The following is a 22,154-nucleotide window of genomic DNA, read 5'->3' on the forward strand; positions in this document are numbered from 1 at the left end:
TGTCATGTCCTTTCCTTTAGCCACATAGTCACTCTCCTCTGATAGTCACTCCCCCTCACGAAGTCCACAGATTCAGCTCTGAGGTAACTGCTCCGTGGCAGAGTGTAGTGCCCCCCACAGGTCTGGCTGAATTACTACACTTTCATCCCACAGGCATCTGTCTCTTTCAGCATGATGCTAGCATCCAGCATGATGTTGGCTGCCCCTCTGACGATGCTATTTTGCTGTTGAGATAATACTGTATTGTCTGTTAGCACACAGATTTACTGGCCTCTGCATGCCATAGCGGCTACCTCACAATACAAGCGTTGGCTTGTCTTTTCTGTATCACTTTTGTATTTATCGGTGAGCATTTATGTCTCTGACTTTTAACCCTGTCTGTCCCTTCCTCTTCCTGGTTGACTGTGATAGGTGGAGGAGATGGTGCAGAATCACATGACCTACTCGCTGCAGGATATGGGCGGAGATGCCAACTGGCAGCTGGTGGTGGAGGAAGGAGAGATGAAGGTAGGAGAGAGGGGGAGAGGAGAGAGGTGATGATTATATTGCCACTGTCAGTCTTGTTATACAAATTAATAAAAATGTACATGATTAATACATATGCCCCCATCATCTAAGCCAACTGGAGCAGTTTGAGTCCCACACACACATACCTGCACACCTGTTTATACATCTTCCATCTGTATGTATGTTGTGAAGGTGTATAGGAGAGAGGTAGAGGAGAACGGTATCGTCCTGGACCCCCTGAAGGCCACTCACTCCGTAAAGGGAGTGACAGGACACGAGGTGTGCCACTATTTCTGGGACACAGATGTACGCAACGACTGGGAAAGTAAGTTTCATCTGAACAGTAGTTCATATATCTGGCACTACAGTTTTCTTTTTTTCTTAGATTTTTTTCTATGTAAAACAGAGCGTTGCAACAGCAATGCAGAAACAAACAAAAAAACAGTTGCCATAAGGTAAGTACAGTACAATATATGAAAGCAATTATGATTAGACTTTTTACCATGTATTTTTTTACTTAATGAATCAGGTCAGCCTGGTTTGTGAAAGCTATCCATTTCTCCCAGTTTCTTTTACCAACAGGTTTTTGAATTATTAAGGCATATGTAAATCTTTCCATAGCAAAAATCTATTGACTTATACTTTGCAATTCTTTAGACTTTGGGTCTTCTACTTTTTACCAACTCCTGGTTATGACTTTTGTACTAGCGGCAAGTCAAACTTAAATCAAGTATCTATCACTGTTAGTCACAACCTCTGGAACATTGCCAAGGTACATTACAGGGCAAGTTCTAGGTTCTTCATATCCCAGCACATCTTTTATTACAGAACATACATTCTGCCAGAACACTGTTCATTTCTTACATTCCCAAAAGACGTGTGGTTGGCATCTACATGGCCACACAGACACCAGCATGGTTGTTGTTTACCTAGCGGGGGCTTTTTGATTCTAGGTGGGATATATTTTTCCAACATAACTCCCGCCATGTTCTTACGTTTGTAGAAGTATGTTGTGTTTTGCATGTATTGTCCCAATCTTCCTCTGAAATATCAGTCTTTAATTCCTTCTCCTATTTTGCTTTAATATAAAAGGTTGAATCTTTTCTAGAAACAATCAGGTCATGACAGAGTGAAGAAATTGTCTTGGATGTTCCTTGTTTATATCAAATTTCGAATGACATGATAGTCCCATTTGGTATTGTATCTTTCATTTTGATCTGTTTTTCAAAATAATCCTTTAACTGTAAGTATCTGAAAAGAACTAGATTTTTCCATACCACAATTCACCTTTAAATTCTGAAAATGTAAGAGCTCCCGAGTGGCGCATCGGTCTAAGGCACTGCATCTCAGTGCTAGAGGCGTCACCACAGACCCTGGTTAGATTCCAGGTTGAATCACAACCGGCCGTGATTAGGAGTCCCCATAGGCCAGCGCACAATTGGCTCAGCGTCGTCCAGGTTTGGCCGGGGTAGGCCATCATTGTAAATAAGTGTTTATTCTTAACTGACTCACCTAGTTAAATAAAATAAAAATAGCTCTCTGTCCTCTGCAATGGTACAAAATGCTGTCAAGCCTAGGGCTGTGGCGGTCACAAAATTTCGTCAACCGGTGATTGTCAAGCAAATAACTGTTGCTCTCACGGTAATTGACCATAATTAACATAAACACATTTAGCATCTCCTGGCTTCCACAAGCCACTGATGCAGACCTTTGGAACATCTACATTTTAAAAAGTCTAATAAATCCAGGTAATATAGCCTACACCTTCACAATAAATCCATTATTTATTTTAGACAGGTCTAAAGAAGCATGATATGAAGAAAATGTAGTCTATTTCAGAACCACAGAATAGCATACTCTGAGTTGTCCTTATGTTAGGTCCTGATCTGGCTATGCCAAATGGCTATTCATTTAGCAGACAAGATTTGCTTCAACTTCCATGGCATTATTTTATAGTGTTAGGGTTTCGTTCCTTACGTCTGTCGTGTCTTTGCTATCATTAAATTGAAGACTTATAGTTTTTATCAAAGATACCTGTAATTAGGGATTACGCGATCACTTGAGTAATAACATAACTAATTAACTATGAATTCGAGGGCACCAGGGAAAGTAGTCAGATTACAAAGTTATAATTTTCCAATATAACCTTTCAGATATTTTCATATCTGATCAATAGTCTTCTGATTAATGATTTATTTATTTTTACCTCACGTTAGTCTCATTCCAAACGTCGTAAATTGTTGATTATCTGCACGAACCCAGTCTTCACTATGAGTCATCCATACATCAATTGTCTTAAATCATTTATTTATTACTAACTAATTAATTCACAGAAATGCATAAACAAACAAACAAACTTAAAATTGGTTACATGAAAATGATGGGAGAAATATGCCCTAGTGGTCTGAACCGGCATGTCGGCTTGTTAGACAAAGGGAAAATTGCGTTCGACTAAGAATTCACTACAGAGTCCATAACTATAACAATTGACATGCTAATCCTTACACATGAACGCTCACTCATTCGGGAACAATTGCAATCAATATACATATATTTACGCTCGGTGTGTGTCGTCTTGATCGTTGGAGAGAAGTTAGTTTCTGTTGGAGTTCCTTCTGTCTCGGTTATTGTGGATAGTTCAGAGTGACATTCGTTATAGAATGGATGTTTCGGCGGTTGTCTTTCTTCGCGTTCAATGATACCGAATTCCTAGCTGCAGACTAGTAGTCGATATCAAAACTTGTTCTTATTCGTCTAAGAGTTTAACCACGTGGTATGGTTAAAGATTCAGCAATGGTACTTAACCTTCGTTCTCCTCCTCTGAAGAAAACATGGTCTAATGGTAATTTCTCAGAGTTGGCTTTTATTCGGATAGCAGAGAGGGGCTGTCCTTGGATGTTTGACCCAACTGGCTCAGGGGCGGGTCCTCGGGTTTAGTTCAAATCAAACAGGATTTGTATTTTTCTTCATTAAACAGTCCAAAATCATATTAAACAATTATACAAACAGTATCATACTCACTCATTCATTTTATACAACAAACAGATGTAAACCTCATATCTGAGGTTATTATATAAATAGCGGTATGGTAATGTAGTCCCACAGTCTCTCATGAGTTTCCCACATGGGGACAAACGGGCATGTTAATAGCTGGACTCTCCACCGATCTTTTATACTTTTGCAGGAATATGAAATATGTTCGTACCTTGTCGTGGAAAATCGGTTCAAACCATAACACTTACAAGAACTTGTAAATTCAAATAGACTTTTAATACAATGTATCACAAGCCGGAACGATCCGCGGATCACACACCTTCCCAGAGCACCGGCTCTCTCTTTATACACATCCACACACAGATCATTACATACATTAATTAAATTACTTCTCCTATGGTCATCTGCCACCATTATCCTTCATTTCAGGTTTCCTGCTTGTCTACGCCCAATAACGCCTGTATCCGCTCTTGATTAGATTATAATGGGGGCAGGACCCTCTTGTCTCCTAAAATTAATATATGTCTATCTTACTCTAAGCACTTATGGCCTTTCCTCTCTATTTTATCTTCATAATGGTGTCCTGCTCTTTCCATACATGCACTTTAAAGCACGTATGGCTTTGGCCATCTGCTAATCTTTGGTTTCCTGTATTTACCAGAATGGCAAATGCACTCATGTCTGCCTTTTTCTACTATTTTCTAATGTACACCTGTCTATTGTTTAATAGTGTGATATCTACCTACATATGTATCAATTACTCCTACATAATCCCTCCTCTTCAGGGTAATTAGCCTCAAAAACTATACTAAAATGACATATAGAGAGTAGATATCAATACCAACAATTGACTAAAACATTATCAAAATAAAGCTTACAAATCACCTGGACCAAACATCTCCAATACATAAACACAGACAGGAAGAAAAGATCCAATTGAAACATAATACACTTACAAAACCCAACTAGACCAAACATCTCCAATTAATAACATAAAATAGGAGTGAAAGATCTAGTTAGTAAAAATAAAAAACACTTATAATCAACCATTATACTTTAACATGATCCTCCCTTGCAGACACCTCTCTAACAAAGTAATATCAATGATACCAACCTTTGTTTAAAGACATGGTCTGTAGACACTTATAACCGGAATACCCTCTGTTTCCTAACATGTTTTTAAAATGATCCTATTTTTAGAAGGCAAAACTAACTTTAATTAAAAGAAAATATATATGTTCATCGATATATATCTAAAAATTCAAACAAACATACAAAGAACACAAAGCATTAGGCAAAATAGATATGCTAAAACCCCTTTACATAAGAGCACAGTCCTCATCCTTACATATAAGACAATCTCCTCTTTGATACTTTGCACAGAAAAAAGATTCTGGGTGATGGTTATGACCATCCTCATGAATTTTTGTACACCACTTGCAATTGTGACGCAAATTACACTTTTTGTGGACATGTATGAGTAAACATTCATCTGAACTGGGTAATTGAACATATACAGGGAAACCGTGACACGCATGACCACCCCCCCCAATCACTTCATAGAGACAGTTAGGATTACCAAAGGGGCAGTCAAGAGGTCCTCCAACCGCATTGCAAGGCTTTCCATACTTATTGGTATAATTGCCTGGGCTTCCCGGTACAGGATCAATCACCACAGGAGGGTCAGCTCTCCTTACAGACATCTGTTTAACTGTTGTCTGAACCACAAAATGACTTTACCAGGGGTAAAACACAACAAAATACAATACCCAAAGCCAACAACCCTCCTCCCAACATGATGGCCATCCTAGCAAACATGGCTCCCCACTTTCCTAACGCTAGGTCCAACCAATCCCATACATGAGAGTCTAAACCAGCATTAGCCTTTACTTCTGCTCGTAATCCTTTGAGTTTGGCCATAGCAATATTGGGAATAAAGGTGCAACAGTCATCCCCAAACATGACACAAACTCCACCCTTCTCCGCTAAGAGCCAAGTCAGTATAATTAATGAATCTCTGTTGGTTATAGTATATATAATTAATCCACTCTAAGTTCTTATTTGGTGTTATCCACAAGAATATAAATTCAAATCCTGATGTAACCTCATCTCTGGCCTTAAAATCCCCGAGGTACACCTCTAGGCTGTCCAATTGCATCAAGGTATACCTCAGGATCCTTCTCATAAGCCCTTTTAACTCTAGGTTTTAACATAGTCATCATGGGGTGATTTAATAATAGTATCCTGTTTAATTTCTTTAACTAAGGCACAAAGACCAATCCATCCATCAGGCAATACATTCAACAGTTTGTTTTTTCCACACATCCAGAAACTATCAGCAATACCTCTGTCTTGATTTTTCAACATAGTAAGAGATGGCGCAACCTGAGTTATGTGACTACACAACCCTTTTCTATTCATAATCAACCCTTTATCATTACTTTTACGAACTCCCACATTCTCTAACACCCAAATAGTATCACATTCTACAGTGGTGTTTCCTACGTCAATTCCTTCGGTGTGGTGTCTGTAAAAACATTCATATTTTCCTTTAACCACGGTACCTCTGTCTAATTGAGGTCCATTTAATTCAGTTCTAATGTTATAGGCAGCACAATCATTGTCTCCCAACATGGTCTCATTCAACATAGTTTTACCCCTAGTGCTACCCAGAGCAATCCTACATTCTATGTCACACAAGGGAATAGAATACTTTCTATTGGTACAATGGTCATTTTTCCAACTTACACAGTTTTTAAATGATGCCGGTTCAGAGACTATTAAAAGATCAGACAAAGGTGATTTGCTACACAAAATACAATTGTCCATTCTATGTTTGTTTGCCATATACTTAGCCCATTCGTACCACTCGTTCTTCACTACTTCTTCTCGTGTGCTGTCCTTGAGTGGTTCTGATTCTGATACATCTAGTTCTGTCGCTTTTACAATGTTCTTATCTTGAGGTAGATCAGTAGAGTTTATCAGAAAGTTCCAAATGTCAGTAAAAAACTCTCCTGACTCTGATGTCTCAGGTTGCTTTGTGGGTACGGTGGTCTGCTTGGTAAGGGCAGTCGCTGTCATCTTAGTGGCAGCTACTGTGGTCGTCACAGCAGCTGTCACCCTTGTTGTTGTCGTTGTCACAGGTTCTTCCTGTTCAGGTGCAGGGGTAGGTCTTCACCTTCCACTGGTTCAATCTTGTTCATGATGAGCACCCACTCGTCTTTTTCTTTGATTAATGTCAGGTCACATCCTTTCGGGTCCCAAACGACTTCTCCCTTTGTTTGGTGATGTGTCCATCCACAGAGTGCAATCTCCAGTAAGGGTTTGATCCTTATGATTGAGATAGACTTCAGTTCTCCTGCTTCTGTTATAAGTTGAGGTGGAACAGAGATTCTAACCTTTTGGATTGTTCGGCTGGTTCCTCTCTTCTCTTCCTGTTTCCACCATACATCTTGATTGTGCATGAGTCTGTTGTTTCTATACTAGCATTCACTGTTACTTCTGTTATGTCAATGTCATTATTCTTTTGTTGTTCTAACTTCAATTGTCTGTAAAGGAGACCATTCAAGAGTTGAAAAGTCAATTGTGGGGAAATCCCCATTTTCTTCAGCGTGTGGGACTTTTCCTCCTCTTTCTTCACCTGAGGCTCCCTCCTCAGGCTGGACTTAGCTTCCATCTGGAAGGGTTTCAATTTTAGGGAAGAGATGTTCTCATTCTGTTCCTTGTGAGGCCTCTCCTCCTCTTCTGGGTGCATTAGTCGGTGCACCTGTCGCATTTTGGCTTTCACTTGATTTGCTGTTTTCTTGGCTCCTCCCTGGCGTCTCAATCGCTTCTGCTGCTCCTGCTCCCTCCGGGCTCCCTCCTGGTGAATCAGCATCCTCTGTGTCCTCATCTCTATATGGTTGTGTCCTTCTCTCTGTTGGGACTCAGGTGCAGTGGTTCAGATGGTACCACGTCTGGCTTCCTTTCACTTGGACGGCCGTTCTTGTTGCTTTGGCCACCTCATAGGGTCCTTCTCTCCTCGGTTGATCCCACTTCCTCTGGAACACTCACACGTAGACTAGATCTCCTGGTGTCACTGGGAGAGATCCTTCTGGTCCCCTTGGATCATCAGACGCGGAACCTCTCGTCCTGGTTCAGGTTTCTGCCTTCTTTCTGAGGCATTCAGACTTAGAGACTTATGGCCTCTGTTCTATGATTACACCATACATCCTCTTACTTCCATCACTCATCACACAACAAACTGACATTCCAGCTTAAGCTGGCGAACCCCTCTCCTTCTGGTTTCCTAAACATAAGACTTGGAAAACAACAGACAAAACATAACAGCATTGACAATTATGTGTTATGCATAAATATATTCATGAAAACTGAAATCTGAGACCATGACAATTCCCACTCTCTCTTCACCTGACTCTATGCCTCCAGGATACTTTTCTGCTGGACTCCACAAAAATAAAAGCCCTAAAAAGCTTCCTCATGCTTCCACCCAGTCTTCCCCTTTCGGCCCCAGGTTCTGAGAGGTGTTCCCAAATCATGTCATTTTTTACTTAGTTTCCCATCTGCTCCATTTCAACTGATAATCATGTGCATAACCTTAATCAACATTATCTCTTCTTGAAGTAATTCAACACTGTATATGCTTTCACATCAATGCCTTTAACATGTTTGTTTAGAGTACAATATGCTAAAATCTATTATTTTTCACATGATGCATTAAAAATAAAACAAGTAGCCCCCAAACTCAACCCAGTATGTCTATAGTGGAATCTAGTCTTTCTCTCTCTCTCTCTCTCTCTCTCTGGTTCCACGTCCTCTGTCATGGTGTTTTCAAGCTCACCCATTATTCAGCTGGACCTTACTTCTCGTGAGACTTATGCACCCACCAAAGAGAGACATGAAGATCTTTACCACTGCAGTGCTGTAAGAAGTATACCCCCAGCCTGGTGTATCTTGATGTACACTCAGTCTCCAGAATTCAGCCCAAGCCCTTCCATTTCTGGCTGTTTTCTCCTGAGGACATACACACTAACACATGGGTTATTTCCTGACAACAGACTTTCTTCTTATAGCAAGATCACTAATTCTTAATTTTTAAATAACAGCCCTATGTAAACATTCTGCCTCAAATACCTGGCCTCCTGCCACAGAAATATTCATAATGATAGTCAAATGATGGTCCCTACAGCAACTGCTGTAAAATAACATGTAATCAGTCAAGTGTTTTCCAGTTGGAAGAATATCCAATCCTAACAAAACTAAGTCATAAGTTTCTTAAACTTTTGCTCTAGTGTTCAAAATGCCACCACTTATTACTTTTACCATAATTTAAGTATGTGAATTGTTCTATTTACTTTAGAATTGTCCCTATATTTTACACAGCCAGCTATCTTTCCTTTTCTGTGAGTTATCTCCTCTAAAAATATACATAGTTTCTAGAAATAACACCCCTTCACTACCATAACCTTCATTTATGAGCCCCCTCATATCCCCAATGTAGTCACAGTTTTTCTAACCCATAACACATGAGTCACTACTGATAATTTCCTTCCATTGTTTGATACATACTTAAAACATTCTTAAATCAATTTATATATCATTATCAGTCCCTCCTCAGGAACAATATACACCCTTATGTTCCTTAAAACAAAAATAAATTGACCAAACAAGAAAAAGAGAAAAAGAAATTATAATAACTGCTCATTTGCAATAAATTACCACTATTTGTAATGTAATTAAAACCTGGGGAAAACGTCCATCCGTTTCATTCTATGCCAATGTTATTGTTGGTCTCTTTCTTCTTCATCCTTGGGTATCATCGCACAACAGACTACCTTTTTATTCAATTACTTATATTATTACATTTTATCATTACAATTCCAATGACATTATAAAACAAAAGAAACAAAAAACCTTTAATCTAATATTCTGTAAGTTTTGTCAACCACCTTGTCTCAGGATTAGTTTCCAAAGCTTCCCTAGGCCTATTAAATTTAAACAGTTCTATATCCAAATAACTAAACCGTTCTTTTTTAAATACATTTTTCAACCCAATATTCAGGATAACAGTCCTTAGTGTATACTTTAACTCAAATTTGACCTTATCTATTCAATACACATCATCCCTTTAATAATTAACATTTATACTAAACACTTTCATTACCAGTAATATCTATTTTCAAAAATAGCCCTTTTGTCTCAGTTTTTCTCTCATGAGTGGCCTGGTAATAAAAGGTCAGTACCCCAATTCCTTTTAGTCTTTCTTCTCCCTGGCCCATATCATTTCAGCATGTCTATTTTTAGATACAGTTCACAGGTCATCAGACACAGTTGTCCCTCACTATTCAGTCGGTTAGGGTGGGTTTGAGCTCCACACACACTTGTTGTGGTGATATTCTCTCCCATGCCTTAAAGCATTCTGACGTCACCTTCCATGATAACTCCCTTATTCTACTGGTGATCTCTCAGACGAATTACAGATGATGTATTTATCAACATAACCCTCACAGAGACTCACACTCCAATAAACCCTTTGGAGTAACTTTCATCACTTTTTATATGCAGAATGAACAAAGCACATTTGTGTATTTACCCAAAGACCATAACCCCAGGGAACTGATCATTTTACCTATGAACCCATGTTATATCAAAAAAAAAAAAAAAACTTTTTGAATAACTTTAGTCAATTTAAGATTACAACTCTTCATAATTTTCCCAGGGAAATAATAGATTTTCAAAGTAATTATACACTTTGAATAGAGTCTGGTGTTTCTTAATCATTTTATAATTAAATCCCACCTGTTCCAACAATTTCTAGTGAAGGTGATCAGTCTTTCACAGGAAATTCTTAGGATTCAGGCCATTTTGACACCATTAAAATGTTTCCACTCCCCTTTCTTTAGAAACAACTTAAATACATTTTTCAAAAAACATTTCCATCCTTCTGCATACCCAATTTGAAACTGAATTGGAAAAAACCCTTCCAATAAATCCACTAATGCATATTCATTCCCGGTACATGGTGTACTTACTAGTGAACCATAGGCCAAGAACACAAAGGGACTGGACTCACTTATCCAGAACTCCATTTTTTAGCCTTATCCAGATATTTTTATTTTTAAAGCGGCTGACTTTAACTAACTGCTTTCCACAGTAATGCAGTCTCCAATGACATTTTGACCAGAGAAGATTAAACCCCTTTTTTTCTGGAAAAGAAAGTGTACATATCGTTAATATTCACAATGTTACCTTTTAATCAGCAAACCAATAGTATTACTTATACATAGATTTTTATTCTATAAGCGTCTTAACAGTTTCAGAGAATGACAGTGTCACCGTACACTTATTTTCCCCATACGCGTATCACCATATGCAAAACAGGGAGCTATTTTCTTATTGGTTCTTAGATATTGTCAATAGTTCTGCTAATCACCCGCACGTCTGCGAGGACGAGCGGAACCACATTTTTCTTTCATCGTAATGTATTTTCTGATGATAGAATGTTACCGGGTAATGGCGTCCTCCATTATCCAGTCTTTTCATATTCAATCCGAATTCGGTAGAACTAATGTGCGCTTCTTTCAGTGACTCCATGGCTTTTTTAAATCCCTCATCTCTCTATGCTATGGAGAAACAGTCCTTTTGTTTTCATGCCACTATTTATTTAATTTTTTTCCTAAATACTCCCATGTATTATACACCTTTTATTTACTATTTTTCCAAGGTAGAGCTAATCCCCTTTCCAATTAATAATTCATTTGTCACATCACTTAATTTCTCCTATCAAAGCCTACTCTATAATGTACAGACATTATTTCTGAATACTACAGATGACTTAATGTCTTATTCTAGTACAGTACTTCAAATATCACTGTGTTTTTCCCTTTACAGATATCATTATTTATTCATTTTATTAGTTTGCTTATTTTATCACTAACTTTATTCAGTGTATTAAATCCAATTTAATAAATTTTTCCTTATAATTCAGCTATTTATAATGTCTACACTTTCTTGCTACATTGTCTTTTAGCCTATTTTACTGTTTAATTCCTGATTCATGGTTTTAGTGAAACAAGCCTCAGTATTTTTTACACCCCTCTCTGTCCTTCAGGCTATTTTTAGACTGCAGTCACTGTTGGTACAGAGCGGCTGATCGCTGCTTTTTCTAGTGTATTTTTGTCATTCTAGACAGTCTAGATTTATTTTAACCTCATAGTATAATATTTATTTTTAACTTTCTTTCCGAACTTTCTGATTCGTGCCTCAGTTTAATACCCCTTTAACACCTATTGTATTTTTACAATGGTCTTTTAACACATTATCACGTACATTTTTATCGTTATTTATAACTTATTTTGCCCAATATTTTTCGATTTTGTTCCTCTTCCCTGTGAGAGTTAAATGCACTCTCCTTCTCAAATTACACTCAGTTAACTGTCAGAGAGGCTTGCGCTTTCCTCTTCCTACCAGCAGTTGGTCACAGACACACACACACTATTTTCCTATTTTTTCCTAATCTGCTCATTCATCACAAAGATTTCTCATTCATTTATTCACACAAACTCTTCGTTTTTACTTAAAACAACCCATAGTTATTCCTACTAATTTAATTCACTTCCTCAACATAAACCGGAACTATACTTATGGGATTTTTACGATATGACAAGACTACTACCTAATCGGGCCAGCCTGTCTTCATATCCTATTCACCCACCCAATACTGATCTCTATTCCATATTAGAGCAATATCGTGGCGTGACCTACCGATTTTCAACCCCCCGTTTAGCTAGACGGAGCGTTTCTTATCCGCAGGATTTCTTTTGCAGTTGAACCCCGCACAATCAGGCCAGCGTTCTTCCTGCGTCCTAAATATTCACCCACAGACCCTCCTGCCGTGAATACCCCAACCAAGCAGACCCCTTTCTAAAATGTTCCTTTTTAAAGGGCGGTATCGTGGCTTCCTAACTACTTATTTATGCAGTTCTCTATTATTTTTTAGAGCCGTTATTCATAAGTAACCTGTCCAAGCGTTCCTTCTACTAATTTTATCGAAGAGGTATCACAGGATTTTCTACCTACATTATCTGTTTTGACCGTATGGGCTGTCCCACATTATAGCCAGGCATCTCAGCCAGATGGCCCAAACAACCGCATCATTTAAGCCACACATTCGAATGGTCAGATCAGAACGAGTGCATGCCCGCTCCGCTAAACACCCAACACAAGCAAAGTTCATAGCGCCTATTCACTCAGTCTCTATACATGCGCATACATTTATATTTAATACAATTCCCCAAATTACACATACATGCAAATTCATTGAATTCAAAAGTTCTTTAGTATTTACTGGTTTCTTTTTAGGAAATTTGAAAGAGAGACTTACGTGGCGCCCCTCCCGCTGAGACAGGATCTCTGAAGCAATCCATACAAACATTTCAACTATGTAAGACAAGCTTACCTTTTTATAGTTGTGGCCATATTGTTTGCAAGATTGTCCAAAGAAACTATCACCAGCCCTGAACGCCATTCCGTAGTCCCTGTCCCTCCTGGCTAAGCTCACCAAATATGTCGTGGAAAATCGGTTCAAACCATAACACTTACAAGAACTTGTAAATTCAAATAGACTTTTAATACAATGTATCACAAGCCGGAACGATCCGCGGATCACACACCTTCCCAGAGCACCGGCTCTCTCTTTATACACATCCACACACAGATCATTACATACATTAATTAAATTACTTCTCCTATGGTCATCTGCCACCATTATCCATTTCACGTTTCCTGCTTGTCTACGCCCAATAACGCCTGTATCCGCTCTTGATTAGATTATAATGGGGGCAGGACCCTCTTGTCTCCTAAAATTAATATATGTCTATCTTACCCTAAGCACTTATGGCCTTTCCTCTCTATTTTATCTTCATAATGGTGTCCTGCTCTTTCCATACATGCACTTTAAAGCACGTATGGCTTTGGCCATCTGCTAATCTTTGGTTTCCTGTATTTACCAGAATGGCAAATGCACTCATGTCTGCCTTTTTCTACTATTTTCTAATGTACACCTGTCTATTGTTTAATAGTGTGATATCTACCTACATATGTATCAATTACTCCTACAACCTCAAGTTCTGTGAGGTGGAAGAGAATTCCTTTGTCCTGAAAGTTTACCCTCTCTCTTAATACTGTTTGGCCATGAGGAGATTCTGAGGAATTTACGACGTCTCTCTGTGATCACAGCATGGGTTGAAGGAGGAAAGGGAAAGGCGGGGAGATGGGGATGGGGTTTTGCAATACCCAAGCAGGCAACGTCATGACACGTCCTTCCTTGTCAATCATTGGTTCATTGGTGAAATTAGCATTATGACAATATCTTTAATTAAATCATTCAAAAACCTTTATTAATGCAATTGCAGACAGAAGTTGACTAACAGGAACATAGCACGCATGTTTCTGAGTAAGTTCTGCCCCAAACAAAAGGTCCCGCCTTAGTGATGTCACTGACTACGTCATTACCTTTTTACTCCCGAGACCAAAACCCTGCATCCATAGCTGTACAAACATAGAGTTTCAGTGTTTATCTAAAAGCTAGGCAATAAATGTCCCCTCCCCAAAGTAGATTTATTGTGGAATGTCTGAGTAGTCTTATCTCCCACACTCCCCTGCAGAGTTATGTCTCAGTCACACATTGAGTGAGTGAATGAGAAAACAACTGTGGAACAATTCTAAACCTCTATAATGAATATATATATTGTTAATCTGTAGTCAAGGACCCTATAAATGTAAGGAGGGAGGGGTCTAATAACCCCTCCCCTTCTATTAATATAACATAAGCATAATCAATTATTCTAATACATCCCCAAATCATGACCGCCAGGTGAATCCTCACAATAGTATGAAGAATACAATTGATCAAAGCTGAATAAAATAGAAAGGATGTTTTCTCCAAACAATTTCTGAGGGAGGGCGCACATGCAGCTAGTCTGTGTTGAGAGATATTTGGAACTCACGCATGAAAGGGTTAACAAAGAAACAGGTCTTCCTATCTTAATTTAGAGTTATTTATGCAACTTTAGTTGTTCTACAAACATTGGGCTATATATTTTGATTTGTAATACATTGTAAGCCTGCATGATGACTCGAATGATGATTTGAAAAAAGTATCTTGAAAGGCATGAGCTCTGCTTTGTTTTTTGCGCAGGCTGTACACACTATATCAGTCACTCATTCACAATTTGACAAGCACTTGATAATGCCTCAAATTTCCTGCCGGCATCCCCTTTGTGTAGCCGTAAATAAATTCTTTAGGCCCTAATCTACGGATTTCATATGACTAGGAATACAGATATGCGTCTGTTGGTCACAGATACCTTTAAAAAAAGGAAGGGTCGTGGATCAGAAAACCAGTCAGTATCTGGTGTGACCACTATTTTCCTCATGCAGCACGACACATCTCCTTCACATAGAGTTGATCAGGCTGTTGATTGTGGCCTGTGGAATGTTGTCCCACTCCTCAATGGCTGTGCGAAGTTGCTGGATATTGGCAGGAACTGGAACACGCTGTCGTACACGTCGATCCAGAGCATCCCAAACATGCTCAATGTGTGACATGTATGGAGAGTATGCAGGCCATGGAAGAACTGGGACATTTTCAGCTTCCAGGAATTGTGTACAGATCCTTGCGACATGGGGCCGTGCATTATCATACTGAAACATGAGATGATGGCGGTGGATGAATAGCGTGACAATGGGCCTCAGGATTTCGTCACGGTATCTTTGTGCATTCAAATTGCCATCGATAAAATGCAATTGTTTTCGTTGTCCGCTGCTTATGCCTGCCCATACCATAACCCCACCGCCACCATGGGGCACTCTGTTCACAACGTTGACATCAGCAAACTGCTTGCCCACACGACGTCATACACGCTGTCATTCATCTGTTAAGAGAACACTTCTCCAGCGTGCCAGTGGCCATCGAAGGTCAACATTTGCCCACTGAAGTTGGTTACGACGCCGAACTACAGTCAGGTCAAGACCGTGGTGAGGACGACGAGCACGCAGATGAGCTTCGCTGAGACGCTGAATAAAAGCTTCGCTGACAAAACTACACATTTGGGCTTTTATTGTCCCCCAGCAGAAGGTGCACCTGTGTAATGATCCTTGATAGTAATTTGTCCCAGAGGTTGAACTGTTTTGAGGAACCTCTACTGGTAGAGAGGGGAATAAATACAGCAGTCTATGGACTATTCATTTACACTGCCTTTATTCTAGAGCTGAAATCTAAGGGAAGAAGTGACCATCTCTCTATATCTTCATGAATATTTTGGATAGTTGGCTTATTTGTTATAGCTTTGTAATGTATTTTGTTAGGTTTACCCCTATACATTGCCGTGAAAACGTATTTACTCCATTTCTAATTTTCTCTATTTTTGCAAATGTTTATTATCAGATCTTCAACCAAAACCTAATATTAGATTAACGGAACCTGAGTTTACAAATAACACAAAAGTATACTTATTTTATTTATTAAACAAAGTTATTCAACACTCAATTCCCCTGTGTGAGAAAGTAATTGCCCCCTTACATTCTAACTGGTTGTGCCACCTTTTAGCTGTTGATCAGTCTCTCACATCGCTGTGGAGGAATGTTGGCTCACTCTTGCATGCAGAACTGCTTTAACTCAGCGACATTTGTGGATTTTCAGGCATAAACTGCCACACCATTTCAATTGGGATTAGGTCTGGACTTTGACTAGGCCATTCCAAAACTTCAAATTAGTTGTTTTTTAGATATTTTCATGTAGACTTGATTGTGTGCTTTCGATTTATTGTCTTGCTGCATGACCCCGCTGCGCTTCAGCTCACAGACGGATGTCCTGACATTCTCCTGTAGAATTCTCTGATACAGAGCAGAATTCATGGTTCTTTCTATTAACACCATATGTATGTTATATTTCCTGTGATGGGGTGTAGTTAGAGTAGATTTTGTGTTTTGTATAATTTAGTTTGTATCCTGAATTGTAACCATATCCTTCCAACATATTTGTTAGTTTTGGGAGGCAAGTGTTACAAACTAGCACGTCCTCAGCATACAAGGTGATTTTTATGCTGTTTTCCTCGGATGGTAATACCTTGTAGTTCCTAATGTTACCTTATCGTTTGGGCTAGAGGCTCAATATGTAAGGCAATCAAAGCTGGGGAGGTGCACCATCCCTTGACTGCATTGTAAAGTCATTTTATTTGTCAGATGGCCGTTCACTTAAATTCTAACAATAGGATCTTGATAAATGGTTTTAAAACACTGAATTGCATCTGGCACTTCAGTTTTCAATACTGTCATTTTCTGCAATGTTGCCAATCTCTGTCGTAAGGTGTTCAATAATTGAGTGATTTATTTGATATGTTCTTATTCTGGTCTCTCTTTACTTTAATTCAGCTACTATTGAGAACTTCAACGTTGTGGAGACGTTATCGGAAAATGCTGTTATCGTCTATCAGACACACAAGGTAAGAGAGAATGAGTAAACACAGATGCCAGGGTTTCAAACCAGACGCCTTTGGCGTTTTAAAAATTTGTTCCACTGAACATCCCACCACAATAAAGACATTTTAATTGCATAAAGAGTGCCTTTTAAGTGTTTACTAAATGACTGAAAGTCAAATCTGTGTGTGTGTGTGTGTGTTGCAGAGGGTGTGGCCTGCCTCTCAGAGAGATGTGCTCTACTTGTCTGCCATGAGGAAGATCCTGGCTAACAACGAGAACGACCCTGACACCTGGCTGGTCTGCAACTTCTCTGTGGACCACGACAACGCCATGGTCAGTATAACCCCCCTACCCCTACCGACCCAGACACCTGCCTGGTCTGCAACTTCTCTGTGGACCACAACAACGCCATGGCCATTCTCAGTCTAGTCTTCTTGGAGATGGGCTTTCCCAGGAATTCCTGATTCCCCAGACTGACCTTAATCTATTTGTGTGTGTGGGGGGGTGCTGTTACAATAACAACCTGGTTCGTCAAGGTAGAGACTAAACATAAATATTTGTATGTATCTTATATTTTCATTGGTCAATGCTTGTCAATTGATGATCTTTCATGTCGCTGTCCCAACACAGCCCACCAACAGGTGTGTCCGTGCCAAAATAAACATCGCCATGATCTGCCAGACCCTGGTAAGCCCACCAGAGGGCGACAGAGAGATCAGCAGAGACAACATCACCTGTAAAATCACCTACGTCGCCAACGGTGAGCTCACCTCCTAAATCACTGATAGCCACGACAGATGACCTGCGAGAACGGACAAATAAGCAGTATTACAATAGCCATGTAAACTCAGCAAAAAAAGAAACGTCCCTTTTTCAGGACCCTGTCTTTCAAAGATAATTCGTAAAAATCCAAATAACTTCACAAATCTTCATTGTAAAGGGTTTAAACACTGTTTCCCATGCGTGTTCAATGAACCATAAACAATTAATGAACATGCACCTGTGGAATGGTCGTTAAGACACTAACAGCTTACAGACGGTAAGCAATTAAGGTCACAGTTATGAAAACATACGACACTAAAGAGGCCTTTCTACTGACTCTGAAAAACACCAAAAGAAAGATGCCCAGGGTCCCTGCTCATCTGCGTGAATGTGCCTTAGGCATGCTACAAGGAGGCATGAGGACTGCAGATGTGGCCAGGGCAATAAATTGCAATGTCTGTACTGAGACGCCTAAGACAGCGCTACAGGGAGACAGGACCACGTGTAACAACACCTGCACAGGATCGGTACATCCGAACATCACACCTACGGGACAGGTTCAGGATGGCAACAACAACTGCCCGAGTTACACCAGGAACGCACAATCCCTCCATCAGTGCTTAGACTGTCCGCAATAGGCTGAGAGAGGCTGGGCTGAGGGCTTGTAGGCCTGTTGTAAGGCAGGTCCTCACCAGACATCACCAGTAACAATGTCACCTATGGGCACAAACCCACCATCGCTGGACCCGACAGGACTGGCAAAAAGTGCTCTTCAATGACGAGTCGTGGTTTTGTCTCACTAGGGGTGATGGTAGGATTTGCGTGTATCGTCAAATGAATGAGCGTTACACCGAGGCCTGTATTCTGGAGCGCGATCGATTTAGAAGGTCCGTCATGGTCTGGGGCGGTGTGTCACAGCATCATCGGACTGAGCTTGTTGTCATTGCAGGCAATCTCAACGCTGTGCGTTACAGGGAAGACATCCTCCTCCCTCATGTGGTACGCTCCCTGCAGGCTCATCCTGACATGACCCTCCAGCATGACAATGCCACCAGAGATACTGCTCGTTCTGTGTGTGATTTCCTGCAAGACAGGAATGTCAGTGTTCTGTCGTGGCCAGTGAAGAGCCCGGATCTCAATCCCATCTCAATCCCATTGAGCACGTCTGGGACCTGTTGGATCGGGGGGTGAGGGTTAGGGCCATTCTCCCCAGAAATGTCCGGGAACTTGCAGGTGCCTTGGTGGAAGACTGGGGTAACATCTCACAGCAAGAACTGGCAAATCTGGTGCAGTCCATGAGGAGGAGATGCACTGCAGTACTTAATGCAGCTGGTGGCCACACCAGATACTTACTGTTATTTTTGATTTTGACCCCCCTATGTTCGGTGACACATTATTCAATTTCTCTTAGTCACATGTCTGTGGAAGTTGTTCAGTTTATGTCTCAGTTGTTGAATCTTATGTTCATACAAATATTTACACGTTAAGTTTGCTGAAAATAAACAGTTGACAGTGAGAGGACGTTTGTTTTTTTGCTGAGTTTATATACAGTACCAATAACTATGTATTCTTCAATTAGGGTTTGTGATATTTGAAGCAGGGCCAATATATTGTATATGAATCTACAGGTGTTGAGAATTAACCTGTTCTTTTGTGATGTCCTGTGTAACGTGTATGTCCTCTTCATCTAAGTGAACCCGGGAGGCTGGGCTCCTGCCTCAGTCCTGAGGGCCGTGGCCAAGAGGGAGTACCCCAAGTTCCTCAAACGTTTCACTGGCTACGTCCAGGAGAAAACATCAGTGAAACCTATTCTCTTCTGAGGTTCACAGGACTCACTACACCACTGTCCACACAAGACTGTTCCGAACATAGCATACCATGACAACCCGAACATAGCTAACCCTCATGCTTGGTCTCTAGCTCGGTCTCCAGCTAGCTTCAATGTAAGCCCTCGTGCGAGCTTCAATGCTAATTTCCCATTCTACACCTCATGCTAGTTCTTTATAATAGCTCGCTCCTCATGCTAGTTTCCGATGCTAGCTCCCACATTAGCTAGCATGCTAATGCAGAAAGACCTATGAGAATAGCCTAAATGTAAAAAAAAATTAAAAATCATTTTCTGGCAGAGATATATTGATATAATATATAAATGTATGTGTTAAGAAATTTATAAGAAAGCAATTTAAGACATAAAGAAAAAACATGGCTCTATTTTAGTCCTGCTTTTTGTAGTTGTTATTTTTTAAGAAATGGAGTGTTCCTATTTTGTGTTGATTTTGCTTTTTATAATAATCAGTGGTGTCACAGCTTACTCTCATGCTGCTAATTTTTCGAGTACGACAAAACAATTTAGCCTCCTTTTTCCCCCCAGAATGAACATTGTGTTTGTAAAAAAACATAAGTGTAGAGGGCTGTCATTGAACTATGATCCCCATGACATAAGACTTGACCTTTTGGTCTTTGTCTCCCTGGTGAAAACACCACTTTGCTGGTGCTGATGGAGGGACGAGACTAAAAGTTTATTTTGTTTTCAAATGTTGAAAATGTATTTGTTTCTTTATTTTGGTGGTTGTACTTGAGTCAAAAGCTAGGTTTCCATCCGAATATTCAGAAATCTGCATAAAGAATGAGAATTTTCCCACCAAACTGACTTGTTGATAAAAATCAGTGCGTGATGACGTAGTACACACAATATGTACTTTTTCACTTAAGTTTTCATGTACTGAATAAAAATCTAAAATCCCATGTCCTTCCATCGCGTTTTGACACAGCTGTTGCCATAAATAGCAAATGTGCCTACTCTTGTCTTGGCACGTGCCAACAACTCGCAGATACAGTGCTGGTAGGCTATTCTACATGAGATTATTATGGATTAGAGCGAGAATATTTATATTTGTCAAGCATCGATCATCATGTCACCGGAATAAGACCCTCTATTTATTGGAAAGGAGCATCAAGCTCATCACCGTGCACTTTCATTACCCTTTAAAATTCATAATTTAGCCTATTTCCTCTGTAGCCTAATAAACAGCATGGTTTCCCGAGTCGTAGTGGGAGGTCCAAACACCATATCATTGTGTGACTCTCAATATTATGGTCATATCAATATTTGTGCATAAACGCATTTCCACCATTTCACTCATAATTAATTTTAGAAAGATCCCAAAATGTTGAACGAACAAATTATCTGTTTGCATTTAAAACAATTTACCGAAACTTAGTTTCCAGCACAGCTGTCGTGATTTTTTTTCTCCAAATACAATATGACTTCGCATAAAAAGTGGTTGGAAACGTGGTTAGTGATGACATGCTGTAGCAGCACAATTTAGAGTTGGGGTTTTAGATATCTTGATTATAACTGTATATAATGTCAGCAACCATTTCTGCTTCAGAACTGTTTTTTTTTATGCCTGCAGATGCTTTTTGTGACTGAATCGACTACATATGCCTTAGACTGGGGGAGATAACCCAGTACATTTTGGGATGGGGTAGGTGAGAGGGTGCTGATAGACCGTACACCCATATGAAATCACTAGAGAAGTGCCTAGGCCCGAGTTCCAATACCTGATTATCCTCCTCTCTTCTCCCTTCATTGAAATAATCAACCCTGATATGACTGAATGGAAACCTGAAACTTGACTTTCACTTCTACAATTGGGCTGATGTTCGGTCAGTCATTACTTCTAGAAAGGGAGGAAGGAAGCAGGCCCTTTCAAGGTATTTAGACAGCTCCTATGTTTTACAGAGGACAGAAGCTTTGTCTCCTGCTGGGCACTTCAGTGAAACAATGACTGTCTCCACAGAGTGAAAACCGAAGTCTTTCATTTCAGATACCTATTTATATGAAACTAAAGGGTTTGGGGGTTAATGTCAAATTCATGTCATACCTCTTAATTGTGATATTGCAATCAGCAGAAATTGATTTTCACATAAAATATCCTTGGAGGATGTGAACTGTATGCTGGCTTTCATTCCCCAACTGATCAAGTGATTTTTACTTTGTACGTTCACCAATGTGCAAAGTCATCCAATAATTGATAGCACAATTTATGTATAAAGCCAAGTGAAGAAAAACCTGGTTGGAAAGACAATTCAAAGTCTGGTTTCCCAGACTCCGATTAGCCCACTTCTGGACTAAAAATGCATGTTCTACATTCATATGTCCTGGGATAGGCACAATGTGGGTCTGAGAAACTGCCCCAATAGCTCTCCTATGAATTAAGTTGCACTGAATGTAAATAAAAGTAGTCATGCAAAATATTTTGAGATAGACTTAAAACCATACTGTGAAAATGTGGCACTTCTTTAGCTGTTTGGAAAGAAAAATAAAATTCAAATTTTTCTCCAGTTCGGTGTGCTTTGAATCCTTGTTTCCCCCCCCTTCTCTCACCATCTACAAACTCAATGTCAGT

General features: G+C 39.7%; 1 protein-coding gene across 2 annotated transcripts in view; it reads left to right on the forward strand.

Moving 5' to 3' along the window:
* The window catches only part of LOC120026348 (ceramide transfer protein-like), a 71,086-nt gene extending 49,007 nt beyond the window's left edge, over positions 1-22,079 (forward strand). For both annotated transcript variants that reach the window (XM_038971190.1, XM_038971189.1), the window contains 6 exons: positions 412-507; positions 700-832; positions 16,933-17,003; positions 17,185-17,313; positions 17,611-17,740; positions 19,435-22,079. In XM_038971190.1, coding sequence (XP_038827118.1) covers positions 412-507; positions 700-832; positions 16,933-17,003; positions 17,185-17,313; positions 17,611-17,740; positions 19,435-19,562 — 687 coding nt within the window. In that variant the 3' untranslated portion in view covers positions 19,563-22,079. The remainder of the gene's footprint in view (positions 1-411; positions 508-699; positions 833-16,932; positions 17,004-17,184; positions 17,314-17,610; positions 17,741-19,434) is intronic.
* Positions 22,080-22,154: the final 75 nt, after the last annotated feature.

This window comes from Salvelinus namaycush, chromosome 31 (genome assembly GCF_016432855.1).
Source record: "Salvelinus namaycush isolate Seneca chromosome 31, SaNama_1.0, whole genome shotgun sequence".
Classification (NCBI taxonomy): Eukaryota; Metazoa; Chordata; class Actinopteri; order Salmoniformes; family Salmonidae; genus Salvelinus; species Salvelinus namaycush.